Here is a 24,013-nt window from a genome sequence, read left to right as displayed (position 1 = left end):
AAAAGAAATACAAAATCCCTCGTTATCAAACGGATTGATGCTGTTTCTGCATTTTTAAAAATCTCGTTTACTTGAAATCAGCATTATGCTTCATCCTTTGGGACAGATCGCCAGTTCCTTCCACCGCTTGCTCTGATTGGTCAAATCATTCGCAACTGATCATTTCCACGTTCTCCAATGAATTCCCTCGCTTCCTCAGCACGCCCACGCCCTTGGCGGCTGATTGGCTAAAGGTCTTGCGTGTCGTTTCCCCCCCCCGTTCGATTCGCCCAAAGCGGCTGTCAATCACCACCGCACCATTCGAAAGGAAACGTCAGCCGTCGACAGGCCGGTTGCAGCGAGATTCATTCACTGAGCGGTCGATCACGAGGTGGCTGCTGGTTCCCACATTTTGCACAGTTCAGGCGGAGGACAGTGCCTTCTCATTCCCCCCACCCCCAGCAGGGATGTCAGGCACGTGCACAGATTAGAACAGAGGTGTCCATCTCATTGACCGTCAAAGACAATGGCAGGTGCCGAAGGAGCCACGGAACCGTCCGCTGTTGGCAGCAAAACACTGGCCATCAATGGCCACGTCGGAGACCACCCGGTGAAAGGCGCGCGGTCTCCGGAAGAGAGGGAGACCATGCTGACGGGAGGCGTGAAGCCGATCGAGTGCCGGGTTTACTGGACCCGGTTCCTCATCCTGACCGTGTTCAGCCTGTACTCCATGGTGAACGCCTTCCAGTGGATCCAGTACAGCATCATCGCCAACATCTTCAGCGCCTTCTACCAAGTGTCCTACGAGCAGGTCGACTGGCTGTCGATGGTCTACATGTTGGCCTACATCCCCCTCATCTTCCCCGCCGCCTGGCTGCTCGACAAGAGGGGCTTGAGGATCGCGGCGCTGCTCGGCTCCGGCCTCAACTGCATCGGCGCGTGGCTGAAGATCGCGAGCGTCAGGCGAGATCTGTTCGGCGTGACGATGCTGGCGCAGACGGTCTGCGCCGTCGCTCAGATTTTCATCCTCGGCCTGCCCTCCCGAGTGGCCTCCGTGTGGTTCGGCCCGCGGGAGGTGTCCACGGCGTGCGCCTTTGCCGTCCTGGGCAATCAGGTAGGGCTTCCACCTCCTCCGCCTCGCCGCGGGCGGGGGTGGGGGGGGGGTGAGTGGGGGCGCCCGCGGTCCGCTCGGTTGGAGCGGTGGTGGGATGGGTCAGCATCCATCCCCCGCCCCGCCGTTCTCCACATCCCCTCCTCCCCATCACCCGGAGGGCACTTGGTTTCCTTGCACAGATGAGGGTGCCAGTTTGTCGCGCCACACCTACCATTCCTCCCTTACCCAGATGTGTTATTGCATGTACAGGCAGTCCCCGGGTTAAATACGAGTTCCGTTACCTACATCTGTCTTTGTATTCAAGTCGGAACAAGTACATATGGTCCTTATACAGTCGACAGTTCAGCATTATATAGCATACAGTATATCTTTTACCTTTCAATGTATATAAAACATTTCCCAAGACTAGAACATCTTAACATAATAATACAGTACTGTACATAAGCAAATCTAAGATTGATCTCGAAGCAAAACAGGTTAGAGTTCTTCAGCCAGTCTTTGACTACTATATCCATAAAGTAAAAATGATAAATCCTATCAGTTTTATTGGCAACTCCATATATCATTAAGTGCTGGAAGCTACTGTATAAAGGATTACTTTGACAAAAGGGTGGGGGGGAGGGAGTATATAGGGAACATATTCTGTTTTGTGTTCACTATATTTACAAAACAATTCAAGGATCAAACAGGAGAAGTGAACCCTTGGAAGTTACGAGGTGACAGCCAGTGTTCTCAGAATAGCACATTGTTAGAAGACCGCGTCAGAGCGAGCAAGGGGTCGGGGATCGCGTCAGAGTGAACTGGGTGGCAGCGGAGCGAGCGGGAGGTGTGGTAGCTGCGTCCGAGCGGGCGGGAGGGGAATCACATTGGAGTGAGTGGGGGGGGGGGGGGGACCGTGTTGGAGCACGCGGGGGGAGGTGTCACTTTTGAATTTAAGTTATACTCAACCACACTCGAACTGGAAGTTGACTCCATTCTACTTGCTTGCCGGTACATTACTACGGGTTGTCTGTAAATCAACCCATGGACTGCCTTTATATAATTAAGCAGGTAAAAATGCATCAGGAACATAAACATGTCCAGCAGGGGTGGTCCTTAAGCAAGTTTCAGGATTTCTGGTGTTTCCATAGTTCAATTTGATTTGCAGGGCTTCTGAATTTTTAATCGCTCCCCATGTCAAGCAGGGCCAGTCTATTCAGCAGTTGTTTATCTGAATAGGCGGCAAGGAGTCCATGGATAGCAGCAGCCTTTGTGGATGTTTCTTCATCGGCATTCCCTAAGGAAATGGGATCTTAGGCCTTGGTGTGTGCATCCCACTTAATTATTGCCAGGTTGGGAGGTTGGGACAGAGAAGGCAACAGGTTAGACACATTTTTAATAGGGGCACCTGACAATGTCAGGAATTTGCAATGCTGCCACGATGCTCCAAAATCATGAGCTACTCCAAAAGCATGAGTCCGCGTAAATATTAGGTGGTATAATCTTTCCTTTAATATAGGCTTGAGTTAGAGTAAAAAGTTCGGCTTGTTGTGCAGAGAGGTGGTGATGGAAGGCTGCAGCCTTTACCATTGTATCGGTGTCTTGTAGAATAGAATAACCAGACTGTTGCAGCTCTTTGTCATCTACAAAGGCTGAGCCATCCACAAACCATGTTATGGCTCCCATCAATCAGACAGTCCTTTAAATCTTGGTGAGCTGAGGTCAGAAAATGATTTCTCTGTAAACAGTCATGATCCGGCTCTCGAATTTCAGAGAATGCGTGTATCAGGAAAGAGACTGGTAACACTGTAGATGCTGCTGGTATAAGACCAATGAGATGCATGGGTATCATGATGTTGTTGATCGTGCATAAATTATGTGCCAGCTGCCATTTGGAACGGCCAGGCTTCGGGATCTGAAAGATCAGGAGCTGCATGGTACCAGGATACCTTGACTGACCAGTGAGTCCACAAGCTCCCTGATGCCCTAGTTTGCTTCAGGTTTCAAGGGCTACTGTGGTATGGATGATATGGTGGTTTTAGTATGCTGAAAACTTACTGAACCATTGACCAGTACGTTAGGAAATTCCGGGCTTACAGGTCAAATTAGGGTCAGCAAAGTTCACCAACTCCCAGTCAGAACTCCCAGTGCTTTAGCCGTATGCCCTTCATTAACTGTAGGTGTTTTTAATGATGTAACGCCGCCTTGAAGGTGGTTCAACGAAAAGAAAAAAAAGTTGCACTTACCTTTTTATGGAGAAGGCCTACAAGGCAGATCCTGCATGGCTTTCAGCAGCGCCTGGGGCTGTCTTCTGGTGCAGTAGCTCCAACTGTTGCCGTGACATCATCCATGCTCGCTGAGAAGGGAAAGCAGCCTACACTTGAAATGGCGAACGAAGAGCAGCTAAGAGTGCTGGTGGAGATCTGTTTAAGCAGTCTTAGGACTCTGGCAAATATCCTGTGCAACATAATTAGTTATATTACGGTATATGGGATTTAAAAAATCCCGCTCCTGGGTCACGGGCTGACGATGTAATTGTGATGTCATCAGCCCACCTCTTTGCAGCTGCTTTCAGTGGCATTGCCTTCACGGAGGAGATGAGAGTCTCTCCACCTCTGACTCTACCCACCCTAGGAGGATCTGAGTCCTCCTGAATCTGCCCTCGGAGCTTTCAATAAGTTAAGTTCGGTAGAGAATATCTGCCTTTACATTACCTTTTTTTTCCTCCACTATAAAAAGGCCTAATGAGTAACATGTGGGTGAACCAATCCTCTTTGCTTCCACAACTCATCTGGCACTTCTCCAATCAAGGCTGTTCCTTGCGATCCTTCAACATCTGTCAATTGCAAATCTACTGTGTGCCCTTCATGTGGCTCATAGAACTGCTCCTTCTCAGTGGGATCATAACACAGGATGACATGAGGGTTAGGCAAGCCAGAGAGAAGCAATACCGTAGGAAGGTCCACTGCCCTATGGGATTGTTCCTTTGTATTATCGGACCAATCCAAGTTGGTTTTTTACTAATGATGCTGTTTTTTTTTTTTTAGAGACACTGCATCAGAATGGCATTGAATTGGGCGGAAGGCTGTCCATTATTGAATACCTGTATCTGATCTCCAGCATATGTCTGGTAGGCTGTAGTAAAGCGTTCCCAAAATTCTTGGACAGTTTCCTTAGAGGTTGGCTTGCATTCTAAGGCCTTACTCATATTTATGGGTCTCTTCAAACTCTCTGATAGTGCCGTCAGCATAGTATTAACTTGTTCATTCAGATTATCATTCTGCTAATTTAAGTCTTCATAAGCATTAATGGGCCACTCCATAAGAGTCTCCATTGACTCTTTCCATTTGGCACCCTCTTCGGGATTTAATATAGCATGCAAAAAGGAAAAAGATCTCGGGGCTACGCTCCGTACACGGTATGTGTCAACTGTATATAATTCACAAATCCAACAGTTTTATTTCTATCTGGAGCATGATGAGCTATCAACAACCTCTCTTGAGGTTTCCAAGGTGTATAAATCTGAACAGTATCTTCCTGATTCTGATCATCAGCTTGGGGATTAGGGAGCACATGGAGGGGATACATAGAACTATATGATATTGCAACACAGAGAACAGGCCCTTCTACTCTGTACCAATCTCTTATCTGCCTCGTCCCGCTGATCTGCACCCAGTCCACATCCCCTCAAATTCCTCCCATCCATGTACCTGTCCTAATTTTTCTTAAATGTTAAAATTGAGCCCACATTCACCACTCTGAGTGAAGAACTCCCACCCCCACAATGTTTCCCCTAAACTTCTTTCCTTTCACCCTTAACCATGTCCCCTTGTTTATATCTCATTTAATCTGAGTAGAAAAACTCTCTGCACTTTCTGCAGGGATCGCTCCCTCCAGGTACCACCAACCCCTTTTTCATTTTCTTCTCTTCTGCTGGATCTAGGTAGGCTATGTCTTCATTCTCTCAGCTATTCCCTTGACTCCTTCAGTTCCATCAATGGGAGATGGAGCTTGGGGTGTCTGCCTGCGACAGAGGTTGGGATGCTTCCTATGGCGAAGGTACATATGAGGGTGGTCTTGCCCACAGGGATTCTTCTGATTCCTCATCATCCTACAAGAGTAGGGTTCCCATGCCTGACAACAGGTTATTATCATCCTTATTGCGTTTGGCCATTTTTATTGATCAATTGCCTGAGTCTCGTTATTTCTGTGCTTTGTTTCTTGGTTCCTGTGCCATTAGCACTCATCCTTTAAAACCTCAAAATCCATGGGTGCACTGTCCTTTATACCTATCTCTTTTCCTCTTCTACTTGCATTGTCTCTCCAACTAATTTCCTTTGTACTTTTCCTCTCTTTTAATCCTTGTTCTTTCTATTCTCTTACTGTTTCTTCTATTTTTTTTCCCCGTATGCTTTTCCCATAATTGTTCCACTTTTTCTGGGACCCTCACAGACCACCGATCGGCCATTTTTCATTATGTAATCTTTTTGTTAATGCTTCTGGCAAATTTGGATATTCCTTTTGATGTTCTGGGTGCAAATAACTCATTTGTTGCACCGGGGTTCCCCCATCACTTTTATCTAATACGTGTTTCATTTTCACTATATGCATGCTGTCCAAATTACAATTTATCCCAGGCTTTATTTATTTTGTTTGTCTTTCAGACAAACCCTGTAGTAAAAAGGACTGTAGTATAGTATTCCAAATTAATTCTTATTCCAAACAAACTTATTATTATCCATTTGTTGACCCAAACTTTACTTTGTGCCGGCCTTTCAAATTAATCTTTTATCTGGGCCTTTCTGGCCAACTGGTCCAAATTAAAATTTAATCTCAGGCAATCCTGTATCTGTATAACCACTGCAGTTGTGTAACCTTATACCATATATTCCACTGACTTGTACGCTTTGTCCTCTTGTCTATCCTGGTTGTTTCCCTTTTTCCGGATTTATATAACACGAGTTAAACTGCTATTCCACTGTCACTTTTTGTCCATAGTTTGTCCCATTTCCCTAGTCTGCTATCTGAAATGAGTCCTACACTTTAAATTTTCCCAGGCAAAGTTCTACTTTAAAAAAAAAACAAAAAAACTTTTGTCCATAGTCTGTCCAATTAGCCTGTTATCCAAAATTAGTTTTACAATTAAAATTTACCCGGCTACAGATCTATCTGACAAAATTCAAAACTCTACTTTTCTTGTTTATATTCTTGGGTTCTTTATCGGATCTCAGCAGAGAATCAGATTAACCTCTGATGAAAGACCACGGTGTTCCCGGGTGTTGGTAATGAAGTCTGGGCTCAAGGGTCCTGGAGGTGTGCTGTCAACTCAATCTGAAGTTGTGGTTTCCTTGTGGCCTCTTACTTCATTCATAGCAATCATCCCAGCGAGATCCTGCTTACTACGTCAATGTGGAAATCAGCTCATGCTGAAATAAGACAAACGGCAGAATACAGCAAAACCATTAAAGCATACAACAGTTTCTTTATTCAGCCTTGATAAAGTTAGCGGGCGTAAGAGGTACAAAGAATGAGTAAATAGTGTCTCTCGTTCCTTTCACTGAGTCTCACTCAATTCATACAGCATTTTGGTACATCTTATAGTCAAGAAGTTTCACAAGTTGTTTGCACAGGTTTCTTGTAGCTGGTTGTTCCTGCTTTTCATTAACGTCTGACCTTGTAGTTTCTCTAGGTATGCAACTTGATCAGCTTTCGACAGGTTGCTCAACTTTGGACATTCTATATTTGTCTAGTTGAACCATATCTTGTGATTTTGTTTTCAGACATATCAAGCAACCTTGTACTTAAGAAACTTTGCTCCAGTCTATTGTTTGTGAGTCTTTATTTGTAAGGCTAGCAAATCTCTATCAGTCTACAAATAGAGCAGAGGCTCCTTCTCTTAATGTTTGACCTTCTTTTACACCACCACACCCCTCTTCCCTAACACCTTCCCACCCCCCCTGCTCTCCAACATCTCCCTACTCCCCGCCAGCACCGCCCCCCTCCTCCCCGCCAGCACCGCCCCCCTCCTCCCCGCCAGCACCGCCCCCCTCCTCCCCGCCAGCACCGCCCCCCTCCTCCCCGCCAGCACCGCCCCCCTCCTCCCCGCCAGCACCGCCCCCCTCCTCCCCGCCAGCCACCGCCCCCCCTCCTCCCCGCCAGCACCGCCCCCCTCCTCCCCGCCAGCACCGCCCCCCTCCTCCCCGCCAGCACCGCCCCCCTCCTCCCCGCCAGCACCGCCCCCCTCCTCCCCGCCAGCACCCGCCCCCCCTCCTCCCCGCCAGCACCGCCCCCCTCCTCCCCGCCAGCACACGCCCCCCTCCTCCCCGCCAGCACCCCGCCCCCCCCCTCCTCCCCGCCAGCACCGCCCCCCTCCTCCCCGCCAGCACCGCCCCCCCTCCTCCCCGCCAGCACCGCCCCCCTCCTCCCCGCCAGCACCGCCCCCCTCCTCCCCCGCCAGCACCGCCCCCTCCTCCCCGCCAGCACCGCCCCCCTCCTCCCCTCCAGCACCGCCCCCCTCCTCACCCGCCAGCACCGCCCCCCTCCTCCCCGCCAGACCGCCCCCCTCCTCCCCGCCAGCACCCGCCCCCCTCCTCCCCGCCAGCACCGCCCCCCTCCTCCCTGCCAGCACCGCCCCCCTCCTCCCCCGCCAGCACCGCCCCCCTCCTCCCCAGCCAGCACCGCCCCCCTCCTCCCCGCAGCACCGCCCCCCCTCCTCCCCGCCAGCACCGCCCCCCTCCTCCCCGCCAGCACCGCCCCCCTCCTCCCCGCCAGCACCGCCCCCCTCCTCCCCGCCAGCACCGCCCCCCTCCTCCCCGCCAGCACCGCCCCCCTCCTCCCCGCCAGCACCGCCCCCCTCCTCCCCGCCAGCACCGCCCCCCTCCTCCCCGCCAGCACCGCCCCCCTCCTCCCCGCCAGCACCGCCCCCCTCCTCCCCGCCAGCACCGCCCCCCTCCTCCCCGCCAGCACCGCCCCCCTCCTCCCCGCCAGCACCGCCCCCCTCCTCCCCGCCAGCACCGCCCCCCTCCTCCCCGCCAGCACCGACTATTCAGATTGCTGTCAATCTCTGCCTTAAATACACCCAATGACCTCAAGTTCAAGTTTACTTAACATCTGATTGCACAAGTACAACCTGACGAAATGGTGTTCTCTGGTCTTCAGTGCAAAACATGCAACGATATAACCAAACAACACATTTCTGGGCAAATAATACTTAATGCAGGACACATACACATATAAAAATAAATAGCAATGTGATTGTTAGTATGATCACTTCGTTTAGTCGTCCAGGATTCTCACTGCCCCTGGGAAGAAGCTGTTTCTCATTTGGCTCTGTATCTCCCAACAGGAATAACTGAAAAATGCTGAGAGAGAGGGGTGGCAGGGGACCTCAATGATTTTGTGTACCCTCTTCAGCCAATGATCCCAGTAGACCACATTGATCCTCTGCCATTCTTATGGTCCTATAGATTGACCTCCGATCCACATTACTTGTGCCATAGTGTGATGCACCCAGCCAGGAAGCTCTCAATAGAGTTGCTGTAGAGGTTACATGATGGTGCCCGGTAGACTTGCCCGCTTCAGTCTTCTCAGGAAGTGCAGTTGCTTGCCTCCACAGCCACAAATTTGAGGTTCACCACTCTTTGGATGAAGAAATTCTTCACATCTCTTTTTTTAAATTGTCTCCCTTCAATCCTGAAGTTGGCACTCTTGTCCTTGATTCTCCTACTATAATAGATAACTTTGTCACATTTACTCTGTCCAGCCCTTTCAACATTCGAAATGCTTCTGAGGTTTCCTCTCATTCTTCTGAACTCCAAGGAGTATAGTTCAAGAGCGATTAAATGTTCCTCATATACTAATCCCTTCATTCCAGGAATCATTCTTGTTATCTTCTCTGAACCCTCTCCAATGCAGCACATTCCTCCTTAAATAAAGATTCCAAAATGGTACCCTGTATTCAAAGTGAGGCCTCATCAGTGTCTTATAAAGCATCAACATCACATCCCTGCTCTTGTATCCTATTCATCTAGATATGAATGCCAATATTCTATTCGCCATTTCATCACCCACTCAACCTGGAGGTTAACCTTTCATGCATGTGAATTTTCTGTGTTTCTGCCGATTTATGCATTTTTAAAATCCATTTTCCACATTTTTGAATGATTTCTGCAATCAGGAGCTCGAATTGGGACCCTTCAGTCTTCTCACTGCTACCTTCGAGCAGAAGTGTGGTGGACCTCAGGCTCCTGTTGGGCAGCAGTGGGGACCTTGCTGGGGAGGTGTTGGGGATAGGCAGTGGCCATCTTTTTTTTCCGAAAGTCAAGAACAAGGTGGAATAAAGCAGCGAAGTGATCATTGTAACCAGGAACAAGATGGAACAAAGCAGCGAACACATCATGAAGGTTTAAAAAAAAGAACATGGAGAAGGAAAAGAATAAATTGGCAAATCACTGTAAGGATAAAATTTTCCAAGTTAATAAAAATGTTATTACTGTGCAGTGACATATTCTCATTATTTTGTAATGTCCATGTTCACTTTGAAATGTAATAAGCGGCTTGAAACTGGTAATTTTGTGTGTAAATATTTTTTTTTTAAAAATTCAAATGGGGGCACTCCCCCCAAAACCCCCCCCATCCCCGCTGTACTCAGCTAGAAGATCATTACTAGTGCCTCCACAATCTCTATAGTTTCTGCTTTCAGAACTGTGGATGCATTCCATCTGGTTCAGGAGACTTATTTATTACCCTTAGACCTTTCAGCTTCCCAAGCCTCTTCTCTATGGTGACATGACTGCGTTCTCTTCCTTGACACTTTTCAAAGTCTGGTATGCTTCTAATGTGTTCCACAATGAAGGCTGATGCAAAATACTCACTCAGTCCCTCTGCCATATTCTTGTCTCCCATTATAATTTTTTATTGGTCCCATATTTACTCTCAACTCTTTCTTTATTCTTAATAGACTTAAATAGCTTTTAGTATCCTTTTTGATAGTATTTGCTAGCCTGCTTTCAAGCTTCATCTTTTCCTTCCTATAATAAATGTTACAATCTTTCATTTGGTAGCAGGCAATTCTGGTTAAATAACTCATCCCATGGCTAATGAGTGATGTTTGGAGCCAAATTTTTTTGAAACTTGGTTTCATGGTGGAATAACATAGGATCAGCTCCTGAATCCAGATATCTAGTCTAGAATTCAGATGTTATGAACAACGTAATAATAAGGAATTTCTTCAGTAGCATTCCAAAATGGAACCCAGCATACCAGTACTTTATTGGCATACTTGATAATCAGTGCTACCCCTAATGAGGTAAGAAGCTGGGAATGGTAAACAATTACCATTCATTGAGCACCTCAGCTCTGTCTGCCTCATTAGCCTGAATATCCCAGTGGCCACCCATTTAAATTCCCCACACCATTCCCTTGCTGGCGTGCCTGTCCATGGTCTCATGCATTGCCAGACTGAAGACCCCCCCACAAATTGGAGGAACAACATCTCATCTTCCATCTGAGCTTTAACAATAGGTGCTTTCAAATTGCTGCACCCGGTTATTCCCCCTGGGACCTGGATGAGATTACTGGCTAGTGTGTGCCTCCTGTACCTTTCAAATAACAGTCTAACCTACCTGTTAAATCGCCAACCTGGCAATTTAAGGGGGATCCCGCCCCTGCAATGACATGGTGAGTGACTCAGTCATTGAGAATCTCCTGTTCCCTATGTTCTTTCTGTTCCCTTTCTGTTTAAAGTTTCAGAGTAACCAGGTGAGGCATTTCCCCCTTCAAATAGATGGAGGACGACACCTGGGTAAGTTTTACTGGGTTTCCTGACCACCTCCGAGGTAGGTCTGGGACCAGGATTGATTTTGACTGGGATTGCCCAGTTCAGCCCTTTCAAATAGCCCTGTACCTGGGTCTTCAACCTAGTAAATTGCCCGCCTAACCCCATTTTACAAGGCAATTTGAAAGGGCCTAATATTGGTATCTCTGCTTTGTGTTGCAACCCCCACCCCAAGTTCTTCCTTCTGCTTCTCCCTCTCTTCCCTTTTCCATTTGTCTCCTTTCAAAGAGCCAAAATAAATTCTCACCTTTCCTCTTATTACATCCAATTAACAGATTTTGTCTTGATCTGTACTCCTTCCCTTCTATTCTTTAATTCAGAGGTTAGTGAGTTTTCACTTCTACCTTGAGGAAGCACCGAGGACTGAAAAGTCTGTAATACATCTTTACCTCATATGAGACTGGCTGAGTTCCTCCAACATTCCTGTGTTTTGCCAACAATCACAGCATCTGAAGACTTTTGTGTTTCATATGGTAAACAATTATGCTAGATTTTGCCAAGATCATTCAACCCATTGTGAGAATGAATAATATAGTTTGTTAGTTGTAGCTGGGAGCTGAAACATCAAAATGATCAGCAGGTAGAAAAATATGGCGCACGCACAAGTTAACTGAAAGTTTTGGTAACTACCAGTTAGTTTGAGAGCTGTCTTGAGTTCAGTGGTAGTCATTATTAGGTTATTTAATACAGGTACTGGCATCTGTTGAAAGAATTTTACTTGAGACAGACCTATGAAAAATTTCTTTCATACATCTGAAGCTCATCCCACAATAGTTGGTCACTGGAGGGCACTTGACACCTTAAAATTAAAGCCACTGAATTTTGAATGATGGTTGGAACCTCAGAATGTTTGTAAGCACTGTATTACCCTTCTAGGGATTTTTACATTTCTCACTAAGGTGATTGGATGTCCCTACGTATGACTTGATTTAGGGACTTCTGTTCTTAAATCTGTTTTGAAGGTAGAGGAAGAGGACTGCAACTTTTGTTTTTGTTGTATTTTTTACTTCCTCAAATAAAGATTGTAGGGAAGAGGAGGCCCTTGATTGGAACAAGTTCCATGAGTTCTGGTGTTGCCCTTAATCTATTAGTTATTCTTCATGAGGGAACTTGGATTGAGCATTGGGCTGTTTAACTCTGGAGGACTTGTGTCAGGGATGGACATGTCATTTAAAGTTTACACACAGACATGCATTGTGGAGATTTGGATAAAAGTGACAAGAAAGACAAAGTGGCCCATGAAGTTCATTCTTTTGCACCAGCAGCTGTCACTGGATTGAAGTTGACTGATTTGGCACTGATCAGAATTTATACTTTCATTAGTTGGTCTGTGGTATATTATCACAACCATTTTGAGACCTCTGCATTTACAGTTTTCTAAGTGTTCCAATTCAGCCTGTGGTACACTTTTGGAGCATGGGGTTAATTGATGATCTTCACTTGGACATTCAACAATTTTTGCAAGGATGCCACCAATACAACATAAAATATTCAATGTAACATTGTTTGAACAAGCTGGGGTGATGTTGGCAGAAGCTCATACTTTTTGCACAATTCATGAAAGATTGCATCTTAGTTCTTGCTGTATCAATGGTTACTGGAAGTGTCAGAGGACTTGGTATCTTGAAAATTAGTGTTGAAAGTGACTCCTGGTTGCTGGTTTTATTTAGGTTGGGGAATATGATCTTCCTTGAGCTGCTGATTTTTGGTGAAAATTGTTCACTGCATTTTTCTTTTCAATGATCTTCTCTTTCAGGACATTACATGACTTTAACAAGAGATTGTGGGCTACTTTTTTTGAAAAATATTGTCAGCAGTGGTTTGTTAATCTACTTAAGATATTAGTCAAGAACCAACTGCATTTAATCATATTTGCCAAATACATCGTAATATTTCACCAGTCTATGTTCATGTTGGACAATTTAAGCAAACCATTTGCCATGATGAGAAATTTGCCTCTAAATAATGGCTCTCTACTGTCTTTAATCCCTGCCACCAATTTAATTTTTAAATCATGGATTTCACTCCTCACAACTGTTTGTAATCTAAAATTGATTCTTACCAGCTAGCCCTGTTGTCACATTGATCTTGTGATTTTATCTCTGATCACTTAACGAGATTATTTTGATGTCTGTAACACACTTTACCTCCAGCTCTACATCTGTTGGGCTTGTATGCTGAAGGCATTATTCCAAAATTTATCCCTCTTCATTGCATTTGTTCATTGACTGACAATATTGTGTTCAGTTCAGATCATCTCAGTTCATGAAAGATGTGAATTTATGGAGAGGGTTCAGAGGAGATTTACAAGGATGTCTGGAATTGAAAATGTATTATGAGACAAGGTTAGCAGAGCGAGGGCTTTTCTCTGTGGAGAGAAGAATGAGAGGTGACTTAATAGAGGTCTAAAGACTATGAGAGGCATAGATAGATAAGATAGACAGCCAGCACTTTTTTCTCAGAGGGGGAGTAGCATCTGAAGAATGACATGTACAAGAGGCCATCCGTACAAAGTAAAGGGAGGAATGTTTAGGGGAGACATCAGGGCAATTTTTTTGTTACACAGAGAATGCATTGCCAGAGATGGTGGTGGAGGCTGGAACAATAAGGGCATTTAAGAGACTGACAGGCACATGGATGAAAGAAAAAGAAGGTTATGAGGTAGGGAAAGTTTAGTTTTTTTTGGTTGCTATATGTGGATTGGCACAATGTCATGGGCCGAAGGGTCTGTAATGTTCTGTATTCCAAACTTTTCAACTGACTGAACGTTTAGTCATTACTCCCTTGAAATGGTCTGTTGAAATGCCTTGGGGAACATAACTGTTTAAGGAGCTGTACAATATAAATTAGTGGACAGTATAGCCTTTTTCAGGATCCAAATACAAATGTAGAAGTCCTAGTCATGTTTTCATCTTCCTGCTCTGTAGTACCACTGATAGTGTTGGCTTTTATTGAAATAGATTAAAGTGCCTTTTCATCCCATTTTACAGCTCTGTCTATAAAAGGGAAACCTCTGAAACACTTGTATATAGAAGGGCTCTTGATGCAAAACTAATTAAAATGTTGACTTTGCTCCACCTGGTTTTTCTTGAGCACAATAAACTATTACATCTCTATCGAATTCCAAGTGGTCCAGGTTTTATCAGTGGGAGCAGTCCTAATGGAACATCGTCACTTGGATATAGAAGTTAATGGGGTGGAGAGGATGATCAAGGCCTAGGCTTGGTTCTCAAGAAACAAGGAATGACCAGAAGTGTGAGTTGAATGTCCTGTGAAATGGAAGACATCTGAAACACTAGTATAGAAGGGAACATCGTGAGAAGGTCCGAAATAGAAATGCTTATAGTAGAATCTGTATTGGAAGAATGATGGAAAGAAGTATACTCAAGATGTCCACATTCTTAAAGTAGATGAAAAATTTAAAAAAAAAACCCAGATGCTGAAAATTTGAAATGAAAGCAAAATTCCATAAGGTATGGCAGCATCAATGGAAAGAGAAAGCGGAGTGAATATTTTGGGAAATTAATCCTTCATTAGAAAAGTGAGAGAACGACAAAAATTTCTATTGTAGAGGGAGGATATTTTGCATCTTTTCCTACTCTCCTCTTTCAGCACTTTGAATGGACTGTTCCCTTCATATCTCGTTCGCTCTTTCATCTCTGCAAACCACTTTCCTAATAGCAAATTCCTTTGTAACTTAGGAGATGTAACATGTTCCCTTTTACTTCATTCCTTCCCACTGTTTAGGGTCTTGGATAATTGCTTGTAAGTGGGCAGCAGTTCATTTGCACTCCTTCCAATACAGTGCAATAATGAAGTTTCCTGTAAAAATAAATACAGGCAGGATGAATATATTGTAGGACACCTCAATTCAGTCTCTAAGGTAACCCTGAGCTTCTAGCCACCTGTCGTGTTAATTTTCTGTTTCACTCCCTCTCCGAGCTCTGCCTTTGGTTTCCCACCTTATTCCAATAAAGACCATTATTTAAGAAAGGTTTCAAGTCTATTTCTCATCTAGACTTTAAAAATCTGAGATGTCCTTCTTAACAAAAAAAGTGGCCTCCCCTCTACCAATCTCAACTCAGTCCTTACCCTCATCTCCATTTCCCACACATCTCCCCTCACCCTCTCTGTCGTTGTATGCAACACCTGTCCTCACCTATCACCCCATCAGCTTCTGCGTCTGTTGTGAGAAGGGAAAAGTTCAGTGGGTTCAAAGAGCAACGAGTCTGGACACAGGCAGAACACAGGAAGGATCATCATCAAAACTCACATAAGGGGATCACAGCATGGATAACATGCACTATTACCCTCAATCACAAAACACAATATAATCAGTCACATCGGAGTTAATACTACTGATACTGCAACTGTGTACAGACTTATAATAACCAAGGCTTACAATATGATACCTGCTGTTATTTGTCTTAATGTGGGCATGGCTCTAATGCTGTCTAACAGCCCCGATCCCTGTGTAGTGCACACCTTATCACCAACTCCTCCAGTGTTGTCCATAGTTCATGACCTGGAGTTGAGCAGGGTTAGTCTCAGGACCAAAGGAAAAGAGCTACTGCACATGGTGGTCTTTATAGTACAGTAAGCTGGAATGTCCGGCCTAGGTAATTAATAGGTGTTTAAAGGGGCCAATGAACAGGTGTGCACTAATGGGTGGGCAAAATCCAACCTTGATTGGCAAGTTATGTGATTTCCAGCTAGGTTCCAAGCAGAGGTCATGAGACTCTCCACAATCCTCATTCCCACCAAGTTTCAGGCAGAGGGGTCAAATAACCCTCCATGATCCACACTACAGCATCCAACATATTATCCTCTGCAATTTCCATCACCTACAACATGATCCCACCATCAGATACCTCTTCCCTTTGCCTTCCTCCAAAGGGACTGCTCCCTCTGTAACCCCTCCCCCCACCCCCCCCTATAACTGCAGGAAATGGTGCACCACCATTTGGGGCACCAAACAGTCCTTACATGTGAAGCAACACTTCACTTGTGAATCTGTGGGAGTCACCTACTGCATCCGATGCTCCTTTTGCGGCCTTCTCTACATCGGAGAGTCTGGATGCAGACTGGAAGATCACTTCGCCTTGTCTGCATCAATGACAGGGATTTCCCAGTGGCCAACCACTTCAATTCTGCGTCCTACACTTACACTGACATGTCTATCTATAGCCCTATGCACGGCTAAACCAAGGCCACCAGTAAATTGGAGGAATAACATCTAATATTCTGTCTGGGCACTCTCCAACTGGATGGTATTAACATCGACTTATCTGGTTTCTGCTAGACTACTCCCTGTTCTCTCTCTTTGCTATCCCTCTTGTCTCCTTTTCTCCAGCTCTCCACTCCCTTCCATCTCCATTCACAATTATTCCCTGTTTTCTATTACGTCCTTTATCCACCTATTACCTGCTTACTGGGCCTGAAATCCTCTCCTGCCCCCCCCCCCCCCAACATTTCATTCAAGTGCCTGTCTACATTTTGCCTCACACCTTGATGAAGGGCTCAGGCCTGATACATTGGTTATATATCTTTGCTATCTCAAGTACGTGGTTTGACCTGCTGAGTTTCTCCAACTCTGTTTTTATCTTCATTCATGCCCTTTTTCTTGTGTGCATTTGAAACCTTGGTGTCATTTCTGGAATACCCCTACATGAAGCAATCCTTGAGAAAGTCACATAAGTGTCATTTTCTTTGCTCTCTTGATGTTAGTAAAATGTCCTTTGTTTTTCTTGATTTGACTTCAACCTAATTCCCCTCCTCTCTTCCATTGTTAAGTAGAATTGTTCTATGTCAACTGGGTTGATTTTAGTGAATCGTGCTTTCTTTTCTCTGCAGTTCCCCAAGTGTCATTCCTTTATTCTTTTTGTCAACATGTTAATCTTGATTTGAAAAAAAGAGAGTGGTGGTTGGACAGCAAAGTGGCACAAGCTGCATTTCACTTTCAGAGAACTGGCACAAACTTGTATGGCTGGCATAATGGATTTTACGTGCTGGTCACATTTTCTTCTTGTGTTTTAAATGGGTTCCTGAGCTACTCCATTATTGTTTAGACTTGTTCTGTTTCCTTGATTAAAAAAATTCTGAAAGGGCATAAATTTTCTGCACCACAAAATATGGTGAACACTGGAACAATTGCCTTCAATCTCCACCATATTTTTTTTACTTGATGTTATTCCTCTCCTGGGAAATTGCCTTGAGATATACTTTGAAACTTTTTTTATACCATTGAGTTTGAATACATGAAATGACTCCATTTCTAAGTGAACAAAAAAATCTGGAGGACTCAGTAGGTCAGTCAACATCCCTGGAGAGAAATGGTCAGTCAGCATTTTTATCATGAAAGAGTTCAGACCTGAAACATTGACCATTTCTAACCAGGGATATTGACTGACTTACTGAGTCCCAACACCTCAAGATTCCATCATCCAGTTTTTGTGTTACTCCATCACAGAATTACTTTCTTTTTCACCACCCACAACTGGCCAGATTAATTTCTTTTGCACCTTGAGCGCTTGTTAGCAAAGATTGTGGAAGATTCCTGGTTCAAGAGAAAAAGTGATGGTTCAGTCATTTTTTTTTTTATTGCAACTAAAATTTTTATAACTTTTGTCAGTTAGGTTTTTATTTACCTTAATTGTCTCTTAAAACTTGTAGGCTTCTCTGTATGTAACCACTGCCTTCAGAACAGCCTGTTTCCACACTATCAATATCTGATAATATTAACTGTTTTTCTTTAACTTTCTGATTTAACTATGTAATTGTTGTCCTTTCCAGTCATTTCTGAGAACAACAAAAACTTCTCTCATCTTAGCTGACATCAAGCCCTGTTCACCCATTTTCTTTGTGCTCGCTGAGCTATATTGATGAGAACTCATTTTCATTTCAATCTTCAAATTTCTCTGTAACCTTAACCTGCCTTGCATCTAGTGATCTCAATGCCTTTCTGCTTTCTTAATGCACTCCGAATACCTTTTGTTTCTTCCATTGTAGGAAGATGATTTTTTTAGGGGTTTATGTAAAGGATTAGGCCAAAATCTGTCATTACAGTTGTAGAAGTAAAACTTCGCAGTGGTTTAGATCTTAATTTGCTCTCGATTAGAGGTGTGCCTGGGTGAAAATGGGATATGCAGTCCATGTGGATGATTTTCCACCCCCCCTTCTCATTCTTGCTTTGCAATGTCATCAGTACCTCAGTAAAAGTTGCACATTTTCTCAATTTATTCAAGTCATTGATGGTTAAATGCTATTTGTGTCAGTTGCAGCTCTGAATTTAATTGAATATTTATTTTTATAGCACATTATAAATACAACAAAATGTTGCTCCAAAGTGCTTTACACCAATTAATGAAAGAATATACAAAGCACAAAATCAACAAACACAAAAGACTAGACACTGGGCAAGAACCATCTCGCAGAAGTTTTTGATGTTCTCAGAGAAGACTGGCAAGAACAATTACAAAGTTAAATCAGAAGGTTAAAGAAAAACAGTTAATATTATCAGATATTGATCGTGTAGAAATACGTGGGTGGTGTAAAGCTGCCTAAACACACTGGTGTGGCTGACTCAGCCCCATGCCCTACAAGCCCAAACTATCTGGGCAGTCGTTGCAGCTCCTTAGACAACCATGACAAAAGTAAGGCCAAGACTTATATCTGAGGTCAGGGGAATCAATACAAATTCGAAGCTCATCATCATTTCTTAAAGCCGTGGCAGTTTTAAACTGCTTCATGTCATTAGACTTTTTAATACTTAATTAGTACAATTTTTTTACAGTGATTTGTTATGTCTCTTTTGCAGCTTGGTGTGGCTTTTGGTTTTCTTTTACCTCCAATTTTGGTGCCTAATACCCCAGATGATCTTGATCTAATGGCAAGCAACATAACTATATTGTTCTATGGAACAGCAGCAGTAGCCACTTTGCTGTTCATCCTGGTTGTAGCAGGTAAGTTTATTTCATTTTTGTTCTCACATTAAGTGTGATAGTTTATATTTTTAGCTCAATATTTGCCTTGTGTTACTATATTTTACATGTAATAGGTGTGTATAGAAATGCTGTATCATAGAAGAAACACACCAAACTGAAATGTGAAAGAGGGAGAATAGCAACAGCTAAATACATAGGATGGTGAGCAAGTTTTGAAAATGTAAATTTTTTCATCATTCACTATGGTTTAAATTTGTATACAATAAATTCATTGGTTTAATTGTAACTACAATATACAGGCACAAACTGTATTCTGGGATCAATTTTGGCATCATTGGTGAGAGATCAAAATTGTTGCAAATGGTTCTGTATCTGGATTGGTTTTAGAACTGCAGAACAGCCTTTCTACATAGCATACAGCTTATAAAATAGCACAAAATATATGAAGACATTGACCAGTTTAAAACAAGTTGATTCTTAATTTTGACCTGCTGAAAAGCCTTTGCTCAGAATACCATCAAGTCTGTCTGGGTTGGTAGCAGAACGTCGAACACAGTTACACTGAGCACTGGCACATCTCAGGGCTGTGTGCTCACCCCACTCCTGTTTATGCTGCTGACCCATGACTGCATTGTCAGATCCAGCTCCAACAGTGTGATCAAGTATGTCGGTGACACGACAGTAGTTGGTCTCAACAGCAGCAATGATGAGTGGCACCATGGAGAAGAGGTGGAAAATCTCGTGAAGTGGTGTGAGATTAACAACCTCAGTCTTAGTGTTGACGAGACTTAGAAGATGATCGGGGACTTCAGGAGGACCACCCACCCTCCACTACACATCAACAACTCTAGTCGAGAGAATAGAGAGCACCAAATTCTTTGGAGTTCACTTAGCTAGTGACCTATCGTGGACGCTTATCATCTTCTCACTTGTCAGGGAGGCACAACAGTGGCTGCACTTCTTAGGAAGACTGAAGTGGGCAAGGCTACTGGCCACCATTATGTCAACCTTAAGAGCTCTTTCAAGAGTTTCCTGCTGCATCACAATGTAGTACAGTTGCCGCAAATTAAGATCTAAACCACTGAGAAATGGATTGGAGGTCAATCCTCCAATGAGTGGCAGAGATGATAACTGGAGTCTCCCATCCATCGACGTGATGTATCTAGATTGTTAATAGAAAACATAGAAGATAGGAGCAGGAGTAGGTCATTTGACCCTTCGAGCCTGCTCTGCCATTCAACGAGATCATGGCTGATCTTAAAGTTCAGTACCCCGTCCCCACCTTCTCTCCGTAACCTTTAATACCCTTATACTGAAGAAATAGATCTAATTCCCTCTTAAATAGATTTAATGAACCTGCCTCTACTGCCCTCTATGGCAATGAATTCCACAGATTCACCATCCTCTGGGTAAAGAAATTCCTCCTCATCTCGGTCCTAAATGGTTTGCCTATTATCCTCAAACCATGGCCCCGGGTTCTGGATTTTCCCATCATTGGAAACATCCCATCTGCATCCATTCTGTCCAGTCCTGCCAGAATTTTATAGGTCTCTATGAGATCCCCTCTCAATCTTCTAAACTCCAGCGAGTACAATCCCAATTTACGCAATCTTTCCTCATAAGTCATTTCTGCCATTCCAGGTATCAGCCTGGTGAATCGCCTCTGCACTCCCTCCATTGCAAGAACATCCTTCCTTAGATAAGGTGACCAAAACTGCACACAATACTGTTTGAAGTCAGTGTGTAAAATCATTAAGGATCCCTTCCACCCTGCGCACAGCATCTTTCAGCTGCTCCCATCGGGTAAGAGATACAGGTGGATCAGGGCCAGAACCACCAGGATGAGGAACAGTTTCTTCCCACAGGCAGTGAGAATGCAGAACGACTAAAGGAAATGCTTACACTAATCATCGGAGACTCTTGTATATACAAAACAATATTTATTTATTTTTATCTATTAAATATGGTCCTTGTCTTGAATATGTATTGTTTGACTGTATGTGTGTTTCTGCCTGGTTGTGTGTACGCATATTTTGCATCAAGGACTGGAGAACACTTTCGTCAGGTTGTACTTGTACAATCAGATGACAATAAACTTGATTTGTCTTTTATAAAATCTTTGTATCAAAACAGAATTGCCATTGGAATGTGCATTTTATGGAAAAACTAATTTTATATATAAGTATCAGATGCATAGCTGTATCTAGGGTATGGCACCTATGGCCCATGAAGTGGGCACCACTTGCAGGGGGTGGCACTGTCTTCGCCTTGCCCACCCAATATCTGAGTACCTAGCCTAACAATAAACTCCATTCCAGGGTTGCAGTGCTGCCGGGGCTCACTTGAGCGCTCCGGAGCGCCATTCTGGCACCTCACCTGGCCACTCCGAGCCGGCATCTCATCAGGCCACTTTGGGGTCGCTCCAGCACCTTGCTCAGTGTGGGATCAGTGGGTAAAATGGCTGTCTTCCTTACCCATAATCTGTCACAAAGATGGAAATATTCTGCCAGTGCCAGTGAAACCGCCCAACTGTCAATTGTGTGTTTAATGGGGCGGTGGGGGGGGGGGGGGTGTGGGGAGAGACACACAATTTCAGTGCTTGCATAGGTGTTATTTTACCCAGATACGCCGCTGATCAGATATATCTTTCATAAGCACCAAAATCAGTACTTAAACTGTCCTTAATGCGTCATTGAATATCTGTCAGTGAAATTAAGTTTTGTGCAGAAAATGTCTCTTTTAGAAAGTAGGATAAAATTATCAAGATCTAGTTAATCAAATTCAGTTTGGCATATTCAGCACAGGTAGAATAGCCAGTTTCAACCTTTTTGTTGAGTGAGTATTAAATCAGCATTCAAAATTGGAACCATTGGATCTTTCTCTTTTAATGATAGTTTGAATTGAATGCTTCTACTTTGGTTACTTTAACTCTTGTGAACACTTCCTAAACTATCAAGAACTTTTGACTAATAGTATTTAACAAACCAGAAAGAGAACTTGTTTTATGGCTCTGAAAGACTTAACCAATTACCACCAAACCCCTTTCCCAGCACCAATGCCAGCAAACCAATGCTCTTCAGGGCCTGCAAGCATTTACATTTCAATTGTGCCTCTACACTCTGCAAATGTGTTTTTTAATCCCTTTGGTTCTTAGTTTTAATTTTCATCTGCTAAAAACATTTGGTTGACATGATTTCATAGTTCATATTTAAACTACTTGTAATTCTCATTGGGGGGAAAAATAAGCTTTGATATTTTGATAACAAGTTGTGACATAGGTCTATTGAAAGGCAGACTTGTTCCTTGTGCAGAGTAGAACATTAAGAATAAAATAACTCCCACACTTAAGTGTCCCAAAGCATCAGTATTATCAGAAAATATAATGAAATAAAATCTCAAACTAAGTTTACCTTTAAATAACTTCACAGCTGCTCTGATCTTGGACTCGATTGCATTTTCCTGCCTGTTTCCCGTAATTCTTGGCTCTCTATCAGAATCAACAGATGAAAAGTAGAAGACATTTCATAAGTTTGCAACCACTTCTTCACTAGAAATGAAATAGACATATTTGTTATTATCTGAGACTAAATTGTAAATAAGATTCAAGTAACATAAGGAAGTTAATAAGGTGAACATGACTCTTGGTAATCCTTTGATTACAACTAGCCCCAGTTATATTATCTGAGTCAGGTCCTGCTGAGACTTTTCATACTCCTTTGTTGTTTGTTTCCTGGAAGTATATGCAGTCCAAGTAAAAAAAAATGTTTATTTTGATCTCAAAACAGATGCGTAGGAATTCACTCAAATGAACACTAATGGTGAATCTGCAAGAAACTTGAAATATAGGAGCCTGAATTCATTCAAATTTCACCTCTTACTGCTGCCGTCTCTTTTCATTGGCATCCTACAAATATGATTTGTTTTATTGTGAATAGCTTAATTAGAACAAAAAAAATGCTCATAGCTTGAGGCTCCATATGTCCAATGCATTGAAATCCTCATCCTTGGAGTACTTTCAAGGAATATCTCATTTCTCACACTCTGCTGCTTTCAGCATTATTATATTTAGTTTCTCAAGATAAGAAAACCCAAATGCTCATGAATTCTTTCCCCTTTCAATTATTTTACTTGATGAATTTCTTTTAGTCTCCTTGCAACTTCTCAGTCTTTCTTGGTGTTAGCTGCTTTGTTTAATCTTTAAATTGCTGGATGTAACAGTGAAAGCATTACACAAATACAAACAAAATATAATGATTTTATGATCCATTAAAAAAATAATTTAAGATTACAAGAGATAAAACATTGCAGCCCTCATTTTCCGAGTGTGCTCCTTTTGAGTGTGCTGGCTTTTAATCATATGGTCTTTGCATGCTCTCGTATTGGATGATTTCTTGTATTCAAACAAATGTAAAATATTTGTCATGATTCTCCTGTTTAATTTTCCAACACTTTTTACTATATTCAGAAACTTTTGTTTCTGAATGAAGTTTGCATTTACACAGAATCTTGCCTGAGCTGTTAACTTTGCTTTTGCTTTATTCACATTTGAAAAAAATGTACATAATTGGTCTGCTTGACTTGCCTAAGCATACTGTATATAGTTTAGAAACCTTCTGGGTGGTATCTTTGGGAATAGAACAAATACTAATTTAGTCAGCTGTATTAAATTGGTCTTATGATCTCTTGAAATTAAAGATAAAATTTTAAGCCAAAGTAAAACTGAGGAATATCAGGATAATGAATTTGAGGGTTTGATGTGCATTTTATAATCTTTGTGATGCTATTACATAATCCTTGCCTCTGCTTAACAGTTCATTTTTAATTTTGTACAAGTTGAAATTTGTTTTTAGTATCTTGGTATCTTTTTTCCAATTTAGTATTTAAAGACAAGCCTCCATGTCCTCCAAGCCAGTCCCAAGCTGTGCTTTTGGACAGCCCTGATGAATATTCTTACAAACAATCCATCATAAATTTGGTCAAAAGTGTTCCATTTGTGCTACTGCTACTAAGTTATGGTAAGAATTTATGTTTTACTTCTGAGTTTTACTACTCAAACATTCATTTTGGTTTTACAAATATCAAATTGTTTTAGAATGCAGTCTGCATCCCGTTGTGATGTTTTGTGATCCTGGTTCGAATCCAGTGAAGGAGTTTGCTTGTTCT

General features: G+C 43.1%; 1 protein-coding gene across 1 annotated transcript in view; it reads left to right on the top strand.

The window, feature by feature from the left end:
• The first annotated feature begins 416 nt into the window (after positions 1 to 416).
• flvcr1 (FLVCR choline and heme transporter 1) overlaps positions 417 to 24,013 on the top strand; it is a 54,406-nt gene continuing 30,809 nt past the window's right edge. The window contains exons 1-3 of the mRNA XM_069931326.1: positions 417 to 1,093; positions 18,724 to 18,868; positions 23,728 to 23,865. Of these exons, the coding sequence (XP_069787427.1) occupies positions 506 to 1,093; positions 18,724 to 18,868; positions 23,728 to 23,865 (871 nt within the window). The 5' untranslated portion in view covers positions 417 to 505. The remainder of the gene's footprint in view (positions 1,094 to 18,723; positions 18,869 to 23,727; positions 23,866 to 24,013) is intronic.

The sequence above is a fragment of the Narcine bancroftii genome, chromosome 4 (genome assembly GCF_036971445.1).
Source record: "Narcine bancroftii isolate sNarBan1 chromosome 4, sNarBan1.hap1, whole genome shotgun sequence".
NCBI classification, from domain to species: Eukaryota; Metazoa; Chordata; class Chondrichthyes; order Torpediniformes; family Narcinidae; genus Narcine; species Narcine bancroftii.
This window is presented reverse-complemented; position numbering and strand designations above follow the sequence as displayed.